This window comes from Chanos chanos, chromosome 16 (assembly GCF_902362185.1).
Source record: "Chanos chanos chromosome 16, fChaCha1.1, whole genome shotgun sequence".
NCBI lineage: Eukaryota > Metazoa > Chordata > Actinopteri > Gonorynchiformes > Chanidae > Chanos > Chanos chanos.
This window is the reverse complement of record NC_044510.1, coordinates 10523542-10539895: the sequence shown is the minus strand read 5'-3', so window position 1 is coordinate 10539895 and position 16354 is coordinate 10523542. Positions and strand designations below refer to the sequence as shown.

Genomic DNA, 16354 nt, shown 5'->3' with positions numbered 1-16354 from the left:
GAAAGCACTACAAAATGGTGAACTCACTATATAGTGCACTACATAGTGAGTAGTGAGTGATTTTGGACACAGCAACTTGCTCTCTTGGTCACTCGTTCTCTCTCTCGGTCTCTCTCTCTCTCTCTTTCCCTCTCGCTCACGCGCTCTCAAAAAAATCAGTTTCTGGGATATTGTATATAATTTGGGCTGTAAGTGCCCGGTCCGTCCCAGCTGCCCGATCCGTTCTGCACATGCACGCGCTTATGGTTAGGGATAGGGTTAGCTGACTTTTGCGCAAGCGCGCACATGCGCAGAACTGATCGGGCAGCCGGGACGGACCGGGTACCTACACGGGCGTCAGGGAGCTGCCATCAGTATGTTGGAGACTACCGGAACTTCTGGGAGAGGTGGGATGTCTGCCATGTTTCAAGAAGAAGTCCCAGAAGTTTGAGCGATCTAGGCAAAAGTAGGCCTAATTCAAAACACTCTGAAAAACTATACCCTTACCCCTTGTTCAGTGCTTTGTGTTAAGCCAAGTCTGTAGCTAACATTAACCGAAGTTCACTAGCTAACTAGCCATCTCTCACCACGGGGCTGGAAGGAAATGTCCCGTTTCTGTCTTCATTTGTGTTTTCCTCTCATGTTGACACAGTGCGAGTATTAGCAAGATGGACTGCTGAGACCTGTACAGCAGTATAACTATCAGATTTCTAGTAAAACAGTCTAGAGAACTGTATTTCCATGGGGACCAAACATGACATGAAAAATGTAATCTGAGGTATAACCTCCAGGCTTCTGCGATGGACTGGCAGCCTGTCCAGGGTGTTTCCCTGCCTTTTGCCAAATGTGCTGGGATGGGCTCCAGCACCCCTCGCAACCCAAGTTAGGATAAGTGGCTTAGATATTGAGTGAATGAGCGAGTGAGAACTTCCAGGCTTTGCTAACAATTAAAAAACACAAACGGAAAGACAACTGTCAAAACCTGAGGGTATTTTAATGAGATGGGCCCTCGTATCTTGCAGTGTGCAGAAGCATTGAAAGGTATATGCCCTTGAAATTTTAAACTTAAGCCAAGAGTTGTCTGCTTGTCTTTTTTTTATTGCACGTAAGTGAAATTTACGAGATTGAGAATTAACTGAAAATTCCCACAAATATCACCTTATGCACTCCTTAAAAACACTGTGAAGCAGTTTGATCCCATGCAAGGATCAACTTGTTGGGAAGCACTCATTGTGTTCTGTAGTGTTCTTTGGTGTTCAAAGCTGAGGTATTGCTATGGTCTCAGGTGTCACTGAATGTATCCAGCGGTATTTTGTCTGTGGAGGGCACAACAGACCAGGTGCAGAGCCAGGGTCAGTATAAACTGAATGTTTCAACCAAAAATGTAAAACCACATAAATCTTCCGTTTGGTCAAGTGTCTTGCATCATGTACCACACCAACACTAGAGATTTGGGTAAAGCAAAAAGCATTTGCACAGTTCAGCCTTTCTTCTCATCACCTAAAGCTAATGTAATGATCAGATATTGACTAGATTTAACTGTTGCTTTACACTAACTTGGCTAATTGATAGCTGAGTAAACAGTAGAAATAATAAGAATATGAGGTCATACTAAGTTGTGTCTTTAATGTTAAAATGAAAGTGACCACTGGCTGGGTTGAGAGTTGTGACGAATATAGTTGGGAGGGTCAGCTGGACAGGGTTCCCTCCTTGTCTTCACACTGGAGGCTAGTCTCAGTGGGGTGTCAGCACCTCTTAGATAATGTGAGGAAATAGCATGCTGCTTTAGAAGCGCTGCACTGTGGTGGAGATACTTACGATAAAATAGTGGAAGGAGGAAAGAAGTGGCAATTAACTTTTTGTCAGATGAAGAATATACTGGCCTCCACTCTCCTGCAGCGGAACACTGGTCCTGCTGTTATGGGGACTTGGCAGTACCAGGAATTCGTTCATTCATTCATTCATTCATTCTAGAAGCTGCTTGTCCTAATTAATGTCGTGGGGTGTGCTGGAGCCTATCCCACTGTTAATTGGGTGAAAGGCAGGGAAACACCCTGGACAGGTCACCAATCCATTGCAGAAGTACCAGGAATTGATATTTCCAAATTAGGTTAAAAAAAGGGGGGGGGAATTCCAAAAAACATCTAGAGTCCAAAACAGAAAAAAAAAAATAATTCAAGGCAAATTTTTTGCATTGTCTTTGAACGTTTTTTTGTTTGTTTGTTTTTTTTTCTGCTGGTAGGAACTTCCTATTTCTAACTCTCAGTAAACCATTAAATACCTTCTGAGGGGTGGAGGTCTTCCTGTTTTTCAACGAGAACAAAATTGACAGGACTGTGGAGGTCACTGTGTTTGAGCAGGACATTGTCAGTAATTCAGGAGATCATTAGAGGTGCTGGTATTTGGTTAGCATTTTCTCGATCTCTGCCCAGCTTTCTAGCTCTTCACATCTTCTAAACCTTCAGCAATACATTACATTATATAATGGCTTAAACTGTGGGCTGTGTGTTTATTTAACTATTCACATAAGAGATAAGCAGTTGTCTTAAACACTAAAATTGTCTATACATGGATGTATAAATAAAGCAGAAACAGAAGAGACTCCATAATCGTGGGTGAGTCACTTTGATGTCATTTGAGCTCATTCCAGTCAACAAGTGATGGCTGAGTGTTGTTAACTCAATGTAAGACTTTCATTATATCATTTCCCCCTTGTATTTGTATAATATCATTGCTTTAAATGCTGGTGAGTGAAAATAACCCTTGTGGTATTTGTTTCAAACCATGCTAACTAACAACATCTGATGTGGCTGTCATGTTGAGTGTCTGAACCTGACCTGAATGGTTGCGAGCTGTTTAAATAAATGTTGGTTGCCTGATTGGCTACTTATTCTACATCTTTTACTAGCCTGCCCCAGAAATTACTTGTACCTGTCAAGGGGACTTAGGAAGGTCCCATTAGCTGCCCTGCATGAATGCTAATCATTCACCTCCCCATTTTGATCCCACAGCCAACCTTTATATTCTCTTGATCAGAGAAGCAAGAAGAAGCTAGAAGATCATTTTAGCTTAACCTGCATTTACTCCAGCATTTGGGATGTACACGGAGTTTATAAAACTTTACGGGACACCTGCACTTGCCTTGAAATAGACTGACCAGGTGAATACTATGATCTCTAATTGAATCCACTTTTTCAACCCACTCTGGGATAAATGAATGGGCGGAGACTATTAAGGCTTGAAAAAAACGAGGCAGTAATTTTGTATGTCAGGGAGAAAAGGCAAGGAAAAAAAAGATTACTAAGTGTCTTGGAATGGAAAATGATGGTAGAAGCCAGGCATGCTGGTTTGAGAGTGTCAAAAGGCAGCTGTGGGCTAAGGGCTAGAGAAGCGGGTTTATGACCGAAAGGTCGCCGGTTTGATCCCCCGGATCGGCAAGAAAAACGTGGGTGGGGGGAGTGAATGAGCAGCCTGAACTACCATGGTTGAAGTGCCCTTGATTTAACCCCCAACTGCTCAATGCGTGCGAGTGCAACAGCTTCTTCAGGTCCAACTTGCTCTCCTGAGGACATGCAATTTCATCCCACTGTGTGTATATAGCTGAGATGACAAAGAGAATAACTGGTCAAATTACTGTGCTTGCACTGGGTTAAAGCACTGGGGGTTTGGAAAAACATTGGCTGTAGTGGCAACCCTACCCGCAGTCACAGGTCATTTTAGGACTTGCCAACGTTGGATTAACACATTAACCAAGAACGCTCCAAAAAATATTTATATATCTTTGTAACTTATTTACTTAGAAGAATGTGGTGAAACAAGAAATCAAAAAATATTAGCTTCATCAAATATTTTAAATGGCTCTTTGAAGGGTAGCAAGCCATCTAAACAACTAAGATGTGAGCTTCATGTCTTCTGTGTTTAGGGCTCTTTCCTTTGTTATGCACCCACTGAGGCCCTTATAAACTGGACAAGTGCTGAGAAGGTGGCTGTTTTCACTTGCATTAGGAGGTGTGTGCCAGATTTCAGGCTCCCTAATTGATGCAAAGGCCATGCTATGTCAGTGACTTGTTAAAGCACAGGGAATTGGTAATTCCAATGATGAAGTCCCTGTAGAATTACCACAGGCTTCATCTGTTACTTAATCCAGTTATCTTTATGATCCAATCACACTGTCCAATTTTGGGTTTTTAGGTAGTGATACACTGGAAACACAATGACCGACTGTGTCTCAAATCAACCTGTAACTTAAAAAAAAAAAAAAAAAGACATACCAATTAATCATATTGCACTGACCATGAAGTGATTTTTTTACTTCCAGAATTTGGACATATTTCCTTTCAGATAAATGTAAAAATTTGTTATTCACATGAGTTGCAAATAGTACAAGCTAATATAGATCAGTGTTTTAACAGGAAATTACATCAGTATATTTGAAGTGCTGTAAAGTTTTTAATCTCTAATTTCTAGAAATTAAACTGTTTGTACAGAGACAAAACAAAATTATTGACCATTGTTTTGACTTTCTCAAAGCAAAAAAAAAAGGTAACTAGCATATGCTATTTGTATTCCCAGAACTGTTTGTTAAATTGTGCAAAAAAATTCTTTCCACATGGTACCAGTTTGACACAAATGTTTTTCTAGAACCTCACAACCATGCAACAGTGTAGAAGCTGCATATTGGACTTAACTCTCTGGGTGAAAAAACCCAGAAACCTATATTACCAGAGACTTTATTAGGGTGTTCAATAATGCCACTCAGGGGTTGAGCTTGAAGCTTCCAAAAATTGTTTACGTCAAAAACGTTTGGCTAAACTTGGGCTGTCACGCTGCATGAAGATCATGGTAGAGCGGTCAAGGGAACATCATGATCCAGAGGGTAGCTGCAAGGAAGTTTCTTCCACACCAGGACTACTGAAAGAGTCGGGCAGCTGCTTAGCATACTCAACAAGCTCATAAGATTCTCTGATGTCCGACAGGCCAAACCAGAAAACTATCCAGTTCCCGTTAACGAAGCTCCCATCACAGTGCTTGAAATACCTAAAGTCAGTAAGTGAGAGAGTGAAGGACAAGTTCACCATATTGTTATTTCCACAGATTAACAAAGACCCTTCCACGGCCAACTGCGTGTAATTCGACTTTTTTTTTTCTCCACCTTTAACAATTTTTAACTATTAGTTACCTTTTAACTTCTAAGAACAACAAAAACGACACAGATCATTACAACAAGCAATGGCATCCATTATGAATGTAATGGCTGAGGTGGGAGGTCTCACCATGGATTGATGCGGTTGGTGGCACGGGACCTCCAGAAGAGCTTGCCCAGGTCCTGTCGGATGCACTCCCATAAAATCTGACTTGTGCCTTGACCTTGCTTGCTGCTGCTCACCACAAACTTGTCCAGATAGGGTGTCCCGCTGCTTACCGGCTCGCAGGTGATGATGGCAGCTGCGCTGTACCTGTGTTTGGTCCAATCAGACATGAGTGATTTTTGTCTTAGGCATGAGGGGAAAGTGTCTAAATTCGATTTGAGGTACATACGGATGTGATACTTCATTTTGAATGATTATTATGATGGGAAAAAAAGGAACGTGGTTATTGTTTTTTCCACAGGAATTTCATTGCCGATTTACTAACTGGAAAATATTCAAAATTTGAAAACAGAGACTTTTGTGGAAATTATTTCTTGAAGGCCTGTCATGTGTTCAAGGAAAAAAAAAAAAAAAATCCCATTAGCACTTGTAATTTCTCATGCTGCTACCGCATGTCCTTCCAAAACCCTTCAAAACACTTTCATTCTAAAGGTTCATTCAGTGTTTTTTTTTCTTTTAAATAATTCAGGATAGATAGATTTTGGAATAAAAAAAAAAAAAAAAAAAAAAGCATTCTTTCTAAAATTTTTTTTTGACCGAACAGTATCTTGTTTGTGCAGTCTCGTCTTGATTATACAGAAGGCAAAGTCATTGCTTACAAAACGAGTGTCATTCAGCGGAGCTCTGTGGTAAAAAAAGAAATTAAAATAGGGCTGTGTTTGTATTGTCACGGTCCTGCCTAGCTCTGGCAAGCTGTCTCTGTCCCACGGGGTCGGGGTGGAGATGACTGACAGGTGGTGGTGGTTCCCTTAATTGCTCCTGCTGATGGACTTAGAGAGGAAAACGCTTACGTTCCCCTGGTGTGCTTACTCTCCTCATTTTCGGCACCTTTTGGATTTGTGTTACACTATATATGCTGCCATCACCACACTCTGAACCTTTATCTGAACCTTTCACTTACGCTGATGCTTCATCATTTCTGCTGAAATCATCTTTTTTTTTTTTCTTAATTTTATCAAGAGATGTTTAATTTATCACTATGTGGTCTCCCCTTCATGTTGCAATGCCTTGAGCTGAGTTTTTATAAGAACAAAAGGAGGGGTTGATATGCACATGTGACGGTGGGAATGGATTTGGTATTTGTCCACAGCAACCTTTGACACATTAACAGGTCAATACAGAGCTGAAATGACTCTGTTCCTCAAATGACGTCTTTCTTTTCTTTTTAAAGTGAACACTGGTTTACCACAACGTCATATTGCTTGATTAAAAAGAAAGGGACGCTGGTGCCAGATTATTCCTACATGATGGACAACAGAACTAATTTACTGACAGACCGGCTGTTAGACTGATGTTTGCGGGACAGTTTGATCGGCGGTTCGAACTGCAAAACGTAAAAATGACACAAACTAAAGGTACAGACCTTCATACCCCCTCAGATATGTGGTCTCCACATGATTTCAGTAAGAGGCGCTAAAAGCATGGCATCTTACCCCTCTGATAAATAGATGGAGTGGAGCCTCCCCTTCAATGAGGTGATATAATCCTTCTTTAGGTTCTTTCCAAACGTCTTGTTGATTAAGGCCAGGAGGCGGTCAACGTCAATGTCATTCAAGCTTCTGTACCTGTACCAGGAAGGAGAGTGTAAAGTTTCTCTGTATCCACAAACTCTCTCCCTCACGCCTTGCAGTACCACTAAACATGTGCTCTGTGTTTTAAGATTTATGTGTTGCCTGGGAGATAATCTAAGATGAATATGATACTGAACCATCATGTTTCAGTGTTCTCAAATGATGTGTCCAGTAATTGGGACAAGGGTTATGAAATGTCTATTTGAATTTTTATTTCCTGCTGTAGTTCTGTGGGACACGGCCATGGTTTCTCATGGCCCAGTTCATTCGATTTTGACCTGAATTTGGCCATCTTTTGAATAATTAATGGTAATGAATAGAAAAGGTATCAGAAAAGATAATGCGACAGGTTAAATATCTAGGTGCTCCCATTGTAAACGTGGGATTTACAGAATAAAGTATTAGCACAGACAAACAATTCTAGGACAAAGTATTAGTTAAATTAAATAGAGAAATTAAAAAGGTTTGCTGAGAAACCGCAAACAGACAGAAACAGAATCCTGAACTTAATTTGGTGTAAGAAGAGATCTGAGCAGAATAAAAATGGAAAACACACTCACTTGTGAATAGGGTCTCCATTTCTGAAGAGGGTCCCAGAACCTTACCCCAAAAGAAAAATCAAAAGGGTTTAAGAGTTTGTTAACAAGAAGACAAGATGTTCCCATCTCTGGGTATCTGTCAATATTTGCATAACAAGTGTATAAATTCACACCACAGTCATAAGCACATCATTGATCAAGAGAAGCAAAGAAAACCATCCACAGCCTTGAGGAGACAGAGAGAACGAAATGCCAAGATTTTTGTTTGGAAAGCTTCACTGTGGTCACTGGTTCAACATTACGACATAAGGATCCTTAAATGCAATGTATATCGGTGAGAATGGTGTGTTGGCACAGCTAGGATTTCAGTGAGTGTATGTGTCAGAGGGGACCAGTGAAACACGATATGGTGCAATTAGTGTGTAAATGGGTATCACTGACTGACTGTATGAGTTTCTGTAACTTTAGAACATGAGGCACTTCTGTGCGTGCGTGCGTGTGTGTTCTTTACCCTTGTGGCTGAAAAGCTCAGTGAGCATGGTATTGGCAGAGGTGACGACAGCTGAGGACTCGGCAGGAAGTTGATTGAGAAGCTGGGCTATGGCGCCGACCCGCTGCCGTTCTGCCGGACTCAGCCACGGCGCGGACCAAAGTGCAGGCAGGTCGCCGGGCAACGACACCAAATCCACCACCTGCAAGAGCCAGAGAACGCACTCATCTCATCTTCACCAGAGTCACAGAAGGTACACGAAAACAGCTATGAATAGTAGGCAGCACATTAAATGTAACTGCTTCTACTCCTGTGGGAAAACTGCCCTTGGCTTTCCCATGCAGCAGGTAAAAAAAAAACAAAACAAAAAAAAACAAACCAAAAAAAAAAACAAAAAACACATACATACCAAAAAATACATTCAAATATGAAATGCCAGGGAAAAATCACATTTTTAAAGCTGCATGCCATAAAATGTTCTGCTGCTCAGCGACAATATAATGAAAGATTCAGTTAAATGTACATACATGAAGTCTACTAATTCGTGTAAAAGAAAACTTGCAGCTTTGAGTTTAGCTGTGTTACTGTGAGAATCAGATTTCATCTTTGAGGTTTGCTTGTTTTAGTTAAAGTTTCATTAATTTTAGCTCATTGTAATGAGTTCTAAGACTAGTTCAAACACTGATCTCAAAATCTTTAGAACAGTCTTGTGGGCCCTAGTAACTGCCAGTCACATGGTCATGGTATTAAAACAGCATGGTTGGTCCTCTAACTAGTATTACCAACAAAATGCAGTAGAGGGCGCCCAAGTGACATGTCACAAACCCCCAACATCTGCAAACAGTGGCCACCCTTCCTTGATACACACCTCTAATTAACTTCAGTTTTTGTGCAGCCACTGGAAGTACATTCTGAATCTTCCTACATACTCAATACATTAAGAATGCAGGGCGATTTATTATTTTACTTTTTAAGATATATCCAGTGGAAAAGGTTTCAGCCTACGGACCCTCCATAGTTTTCAGCTTGTGGACCTTTCATAGGCTTCTAATGGAGGGACAACTTTTAACTGCTACTTATACCCAATCATTAGTGTTAACATTTCAATGTAATTCAATATTTATCAACATCAGTTTGGTAACTATTCATATCAGTATGGTAGCCCCCCCGCCCCCCAAAGAAAGGAAAAAAAAATCTGTTGCCTATGTATATTTATGTTATTTACTATAATCTACAAGAGAGCTTAAATTTTAATACTCATTTAGAACATTGGGTTTTTTCAATTCAGGGGAGGGACTTTTACCTCTTTTCAGGGGAGCGCTGTCTTTACCTCTTGTAGGAGTGAAGACTTGGAATGTTTGTATAGTAATTAAGAGTTTATACCCATGTTAGAACCTACTGAAGCCTGAGAAACGTCAGTGGTTGCTGTTCATCACACCACAACATTTAAGAATGACTTCTAGTGCTGATTCTCCCAACCCTCTCTGATAACTAATCAATTCACCTGATTGCAGATGTACAATGCCAGTGACAAACTCTGTTTTTTTTTTTTGTTTTTTACTTAATCGGTGATGAAACTATGAGCATTATGACATGGTCGATTTTCATCCCAATATGAGTAACTGAAAAGTTCACTGAACATTTTTGTCAGTGGAAATCTGTTTTAAACTTGTTTTCCAGTTGTATCTAACACTAAAGCACATACGCCCAAGTCTGTAACACTCCTTTAATAATAACTGATTCAAACAAGGCTCTCATATAAAAGCTTGCCAATAAAGCAAATGCCCAGTAAAACTAATTAATGCCACACACACGTATGCGTTAAAATCAATGATGTATGCAAACACAAAGGCACAACCACTACTCCTTGTAAGCTCACACACACACACACACACACACACACACACACACACACACACACCTTCTCGTTTTGGTTTCGGATGCCACCTGAGCTGTTGAGGAACATGACTTTTAGGGGCTGTAGTGCCCTAGAGATGGAGGCCATGACCTGGACAGAGTCCAGTACCAGAGAATGTCCGCTGGTGTCACGACCCACAGGACACACGAGCGGGATGGTGCCGCAGTCCAAACTCCACTGAAGCAGCCCCGTATCCACGACAATGGAAGAACTGCAATGGCCAATCAGATAAGAAAGATGTTATGTGGGTGATTTATACAAATGACAGAAAATAACAGAATAAAGTAGCTGTACATTCAAAAAACATACAGTTGCAATCGGAAATATTCAACCACCCAGAGGTTGTAAGGATTTACCGATGACAGTTTTTTCAAAGAGCTAGATTTTGCTTTGGATGACTTATTTATCAATTTAGAGATCCATGAAATCAACCAAGAAAATGTATGATGTAGTATTCGTGAGCAACAGGATGTTTTGTTAATCTAGCCATGTCACAATGGTTCAACACCTATGTAATATTGCTGTTTCTAAAACCTTCTGCTAGTTTTTATGGCCTAAAGTGGAAGCCTTTGGGAACTCTGATGATCCTTAATTTGCTTTAGCTTTGATGCATATATAAACCCCAGCCATGAAGGTGTTCAAGGTGAGTTGAAATCATGGGTAAAACTGAGGAGCTTTCACAAAAACCGAGAGAGGAAATTCTTTCATTGCACGTGATGGGCATTGGGTATAAGAAGATTTCCCAAAAATGTAACATTCCAAGAGACCCCACTGGGAGCACTGTAAGGAAGTTTAAAACTTATGGCACAGCTGCAAACCTGCCTGGCCACGGGAGAAAACCTCGAAGTTTCATCAAGAGCCCTTAGCGACTTAACCAAGACATACTGGGCTCTAAATAAACTTGAAATTTCAATTAATAAAAACCCCAATATTACTGCAAAACACCTACAGGATGACCTGACACGGGCCGGGACGAGTGCTTCAGTGGCAGCTATGAGACGAGCACTGAATAAACAAGGACTTTATGGCCGGACTCCAGGACTTTACTTTTTACCACAAGGAACATCAAAGGTCGACTAGAATATTCCAGGTGGAATTCTGATTGGACTGCAGAGTTTTGGGAGACAGTTCTATGAACTAAACTGGCACTATTTGGACACGTGGACCAGTCTGGCATGGTACGACCAGAAGAATACCACCCCCACAGTCAAGCATAGAGGTGGATCATTGATGATGTAGGGATGTTTTTCTGCTGCAGGAACTGGTAATCTTGACTGTGTAACTTGGATCACAGAGTCCTAAAAATAGCAAGCCATTTTAAAGAGGAATGTGATGCCTTCTGTTGGGAAATTGCACCTTGGTGATCCTTGGACTATTCAGCAAGACAATGATCCCAAGCACACCTCTATGACAACCAAAGCTTGGTTGAGAAATAGATCCCGGAATGTCCTGGAGTGGCCCTCTCTGTCCCCGGATTTAACTCCCATTGAAAATTTTTGGTGGGATTCAAAAAAGGCGGTTGCAGCATGGAAGCCATCAAACATCAATGAGGTAGAGGCTTTTGCACGTGAGGAATGGCCAGAGATTCCAAAAGAGAGGTGTAAGAAGCATGTCCAAAAGCATCACCAAAAACACTCCTTTCAAGTTTATGAAGGCTAAAGGATGGTCCACAAAGCACTGAAGCTGGGGGTTGAATGATAGTGCGCACACACACATTTTGGGAGGAGTTAGATTTTTCATTTGAACTCACAGTTGGGTCAATTTGTGTTTGTGATTTGACTGACCTGCCCCCATGCTGAGGTTCCTGTACCAGTAGCAGGGCTTCAGCGCTGAAGAAGGGCATTACACTAGCAGAGTTGTACTGCAGGGCTTCAGTAAGAGCCTGACAGTATTTCACCAGAGTAGCTCTGGAGACGGAGGTGGAGGAGGTCCCTGCCGGGCCACCTTTCTCCTCCTCCATCTCCTCCTCACGCCGAGGGAGCCCCATTACAACCACTGGCTTCATGTCCATCCGCTGCAGGAAAGAGAGCCCAAAAGCCAAGCTATGAACCATCTCTCGGCTCTCAAATACCGATGTGTCCACCTAAAGGGGAGAGATACAGATGCTGTCAGCATAACTGTCAGGATTCCTGGTTAAAAATTAAGCTGTGTTCACCAGCATAAAACCAGAAAAGGTGTCATTAACAAGACACCGCACTGTACATTATATCTTGGGTAGAGCAGGGAGGATCTATTACTGCTAATGATGTAAAACTGGACATTTTGCTCACCTCCATACAGTTCATTCCTAAAAAAAAAAAAAACAACAAAAAAACATTGCTCTAATTTGAATCTCCTGACAATTAAAATGGCGCACTGGTAAGGAGACCAGGAGATTATTTCGCAATAAATTTGCAACTTTGTGATTTGAGGATTCAAAACTGTCATTTTAGTTCCAAATTTGAAACAGTTCAAAATTGAAAAATTCTATTGGGATACTGAAAATGGAGTTTGCGGCGTCCTGTCCCACAAAGAGATCTATTTACACTCGTTTTGAAGGGGCTATCAACTTTTCCACAGACATGGCTTTGAGGAAAAAGACGCGTCCCATTCCCTGCTCATCTGGACACCACATTTCCATAGGCCAGAAAACAAATTCACATGGACCATCTGCAACACTGACTATGTAGGGGAAAAAAAGAGGAAAGTGGGCATTTTCACAGTTTAAAAGTATGGAAAGGTACTTAATCACAGCCTGTGATGGCAAGTTATGATGATAACAAATAATAGTAAGGAACAAAAAAGCTTAGACATTTTACTTGAGATCACACAGTTACAATCTCTAAGTGAAACTAACACACTTGAGAAGGATTTTTTGACAAAGAGAGCGCACTACACAAGTCCTAGAATCCTAATGATGACGCTAACTTCTGGGAGACTCCAGGATACTTGAGAAATTTGCATCTGCTTAACCTCATCGTTCAATTTTCAAATCCTTCCTAAGATAATGCAGGTGTTTTACAGTACGCAGAAGACTGTAAACGAGCTGAAGGCCTCAACCATACAACTAGAAGAACGCGGTTCACAAAACTCAGAAAGACTTGTAACGTATCAGAAAAATCTGACATGCCAAACCAGCTCTGTACTATGTATGCCCAAACTACAGAAATACGGACACTGTTAACAACCTCATTTTCATTAGAATGAGTACCCCTTTAGGTGACCGTGAACTTGGTCAGCTGATAGCCCTTTACCTTGACCTTTTCAGCTGCTATTAACATTAGCTACATGGCTGCCAAGAAAGCAGCTGTAACGGCTACACCGTGGCATAGGCTGCTGACATTGACTGCCTGTAAATAGATGCCTAAGCTATAACCCTGTCACGGGTTTGTCGGTGTGCGGCAATTTACTGTACAGTTTTAATGAAATCGCAAATGAGTGTGCAAGCTACCGCTCACTCACAACAACAGCAAAACAAAAAAAAACAACAACAACTCAGAAGTTGCTGAAGTTGTCGGACTTCAGCGGCCAGATCATTGTTCCAGTGACAGGGTTTTTGCGATTTTGCCCGGCGCGTTTCAATTGTCTACAGGGGTAAACGAGCCAAGTGGGGAAGAAAGGAAATGTGCACCCCTGCACAATTTTGGACGGACTTTAAACAAAGCGACGAGACTAGGCTATTCGTTCTTCCAAACAAATCACACAGTAAGTGAAGTTCAAACGCACAACAAAACTGGGAATAATTAACTATTTTTAAAGTTGTACTAAGTTTTAAACCCGGTGAAATATAATAAAACTGGTAGTGTAATTTCATACAATAAATGAACATTAATCCAACGACATTTCATATGATATGAGTGAACCTCAGCTGAACTTGAGTGCTCATGTCTCGCAGCTCATCTGCGTAGATTATCCTGAAACAGTGGAACAAATGCCATTTCGCGTGTGCGCCAAGTGTGCGTCAAATGAACTCTGTCAGTCCCCCTCAGACTTAAGGTCATGAGCAATCATTTTCTTTAATTCACCATTTACAAAAGCCACTTTGCACTGACTCACCTCTAGAACTGCGAATGCTGGTGCTTGAGACAGGTTAGCTCTCTGGAATTGCGTCAGCCAGTAACGAGCCTCCCGGGGATCCCCACCTATTTCATTGAGGAATGCTTTAACGTCCCGATAAATTAACGTGCGATTTGACCAAACGTTGCGGTCAACGGTGGAGAAAGAATGTGAGACATCTTGTTGAGTCTGTGCAGGGGTTTTGTTTCCCTGTCCAGCGGCGCTAGCTGATTTCATACGACGCTGAAGTCTCACGAATCTCTGTTGAGTGGTGTTCTGGCGCTGGACTAATGGAGAGGGTTTAGACAGAAACTGTCCCGCCATAACAATGGCTCTACAGCCAGACGTAGTACCGTTAACCTTGGCCATACTAACTCCACGGTGTTCTGTGGTAGTTATCTGAGAATTAGACGTGTGCCTTTTGGCCTTTTAACAACTTCTGTAACTTCGCCTCCATGCCAGCCACGCTAGTTTCTCTCAGAGAGATAGTCTGCCCTCAATCCCAAGTAAAGGCGTGGCTACAGCTGCTAAAGGGTTGTTGCCATGGCCACAAGTGAGCTTCAAATGCATTCATTCACACTATTATGTTACGGTATTTTAGGCCTCTCCAAACCACTGTCTTAAACTCTGCTCAGTGCTGATGGGTTCATAATTTAGACCTAATAAATTTAGTCCATAGCAGCTATTTCCCCAACAAGTAAAACATCCTTTCCTTTCATTTAAAATTTAATCCTGTATCCCAGGCTGTCCTGTTATCTTAAGTAAAGTGGGTTTTTGTTGATGATGATGATGATTATATTATCTTGGGGAACTTCCTTTTTGTCGTGCATTAGATAACAGGGATTTAAGCTTCTGAAATGTTGTCAGAGCCACACTAATACGTGCACAGCTGTGCACAGTTTTACATGAGCAAAGACGTTGAATCTTAGAAGAACAAATAATGTAAGTGCTCTTGCAATTAGAAATTTGGAAAACTTTTGGGAACTAGTATGAAACTGCTCTTTCAGTATACCTAAACAAAAGTATTTAAATTGGCTTCGGACAGAATTATTTATGGGGGTTTTTCTACTCTTGTCACAGTCATACATCTGACTTTACACCGCATTCCACTGTACTGTCATTCCTACAAACCGTTATCATGGTGACTTAGTCATACTGGAGAGCCAAACAACTAAATCTCGACAGCTACATTTTCACTTAAGACATGGACAAAGGAAGATTCTTTGCACTTGAGAACAATGAATAAGAGGCTTATCTTCATGTTCAGTGGGATATCCCTTTATTAGTTGATGTTGTTGTTGTTGTTGTTGTTGTTGTTGACCTGAGTATCAGTCCATAATATGAAGGACAGGAATCAAGGTGTAGAAGACTGGATATGTTTTATAAAGACTACCCCACCACAGGCTTTACTTTGTGGCTGAACATAGAACGTAGTGTTGAGGACATTTGTGGTATTTGCAATACTTTACTAATGGCTAACATCTCTCTGAGGGAGACCATTTCATGTGAATTTTTCTGTCTGAATCTCAGTGTTTTCAGGGCCTTTGTAACCACACAAGGAGCTGCTATGATGTCTTTGTTGCTGTTTATTTACAGGAATCATGACTGTATTTTAGATTCAAAATTAGAGTAGATACAAGACACAGAACAGTTTTGAATTTCAAAATTCCTAAGTGAAACCAGGCGCACTTGAAGCATTCATGTATTCTGTATGGCGCACATTAAGTTCCTAGCAAGAGCTGATTCTTAGGGACTTCAGCAAATTTACCAGTGGAGATGTACATGAAACACACCCTCCATTTGCCTGCAGGCTTAAAATGTTCAGTTTGCAAGCTGAAATCTTGGCACGGTTATGTTGGTTTTCATGCCAAATCACAAGTTTGCCTCTCAGAGTTTTCAGTGCAGTGGTGTGATGTTGACATGTGGATAAGGCCCATATGGTGTTTTGTGACCTGGATTTATGCCACTTTCCCTTTCTATCCTTTCTATTCCAGATTCAGATGATAAAAATCTGCCATGAAACCATTTTTTTTCAGCCAATCCTCTCTCTCTCTCTGAGGACCACAGACCTGCAGGCTTTTGGTCTCTGATGATTTTTGTAACATACAGCAGCTTGTAGAAACTAAAATCAGCAGCCTAGTGTATCATTGATCTAAGACAACAGGGAAAAATCCCAAAAGTTTACAGTTAATTATAAATGTATCCTATTTTGAGATAGAGGATGGATGGTTTGGGATGAATCATGCAAAAGTGTAGCTATATACTATGCTAAGATATCAGATATTATTATGAAACTCTATTTTCTGTTTTGAAACTTTCTACATTTAATTTTATTTGACACACAATTTTGATCTCTCAATTCATTCTATTGCCTCTTCATGGAAGTGGTATAAATGCGGGGATTCTTTGTATCCACGCACAATTCAATAAACAGCACAAACATTTTGCTTTTC

The 16354-nt window shown here is 41.0% G+C and overlaps 1 protein-coding gene across 1 annotated transcript; it reads right to left on the bottom strand.

Annotated features, from left to right (window-relative positions):
- Positions 1-4319: 4319 nt before the first annotated feature.
- Positions 4320-14348, bottom strand: nags (N-acetylglutamate synthase). Its single transcript, XM_030793696.1, has 8 exons — positions 13902-14348; positions 11651-11949; positions 9870-10077; positions 7970-8150; positions 7480-7519; positions 6782-6913; positions 5253-5435; positions 4320-5016 (listed from the first exon to the last, which is right to left on the bottom strand). The coding sequence occupies exons 1-8, from the start codon at positions 14268-14270 to the stop codon at positions 4842-4844; spliced, it is 1587 nt and encodes a 528-aa protein (XP_030649556.1). The 5' UTR covers positions 14271-14348; the 3' UTR covers positions 4320-4841.
- Positions 14349-16354: the final 2006 nt, after the last annotated feature.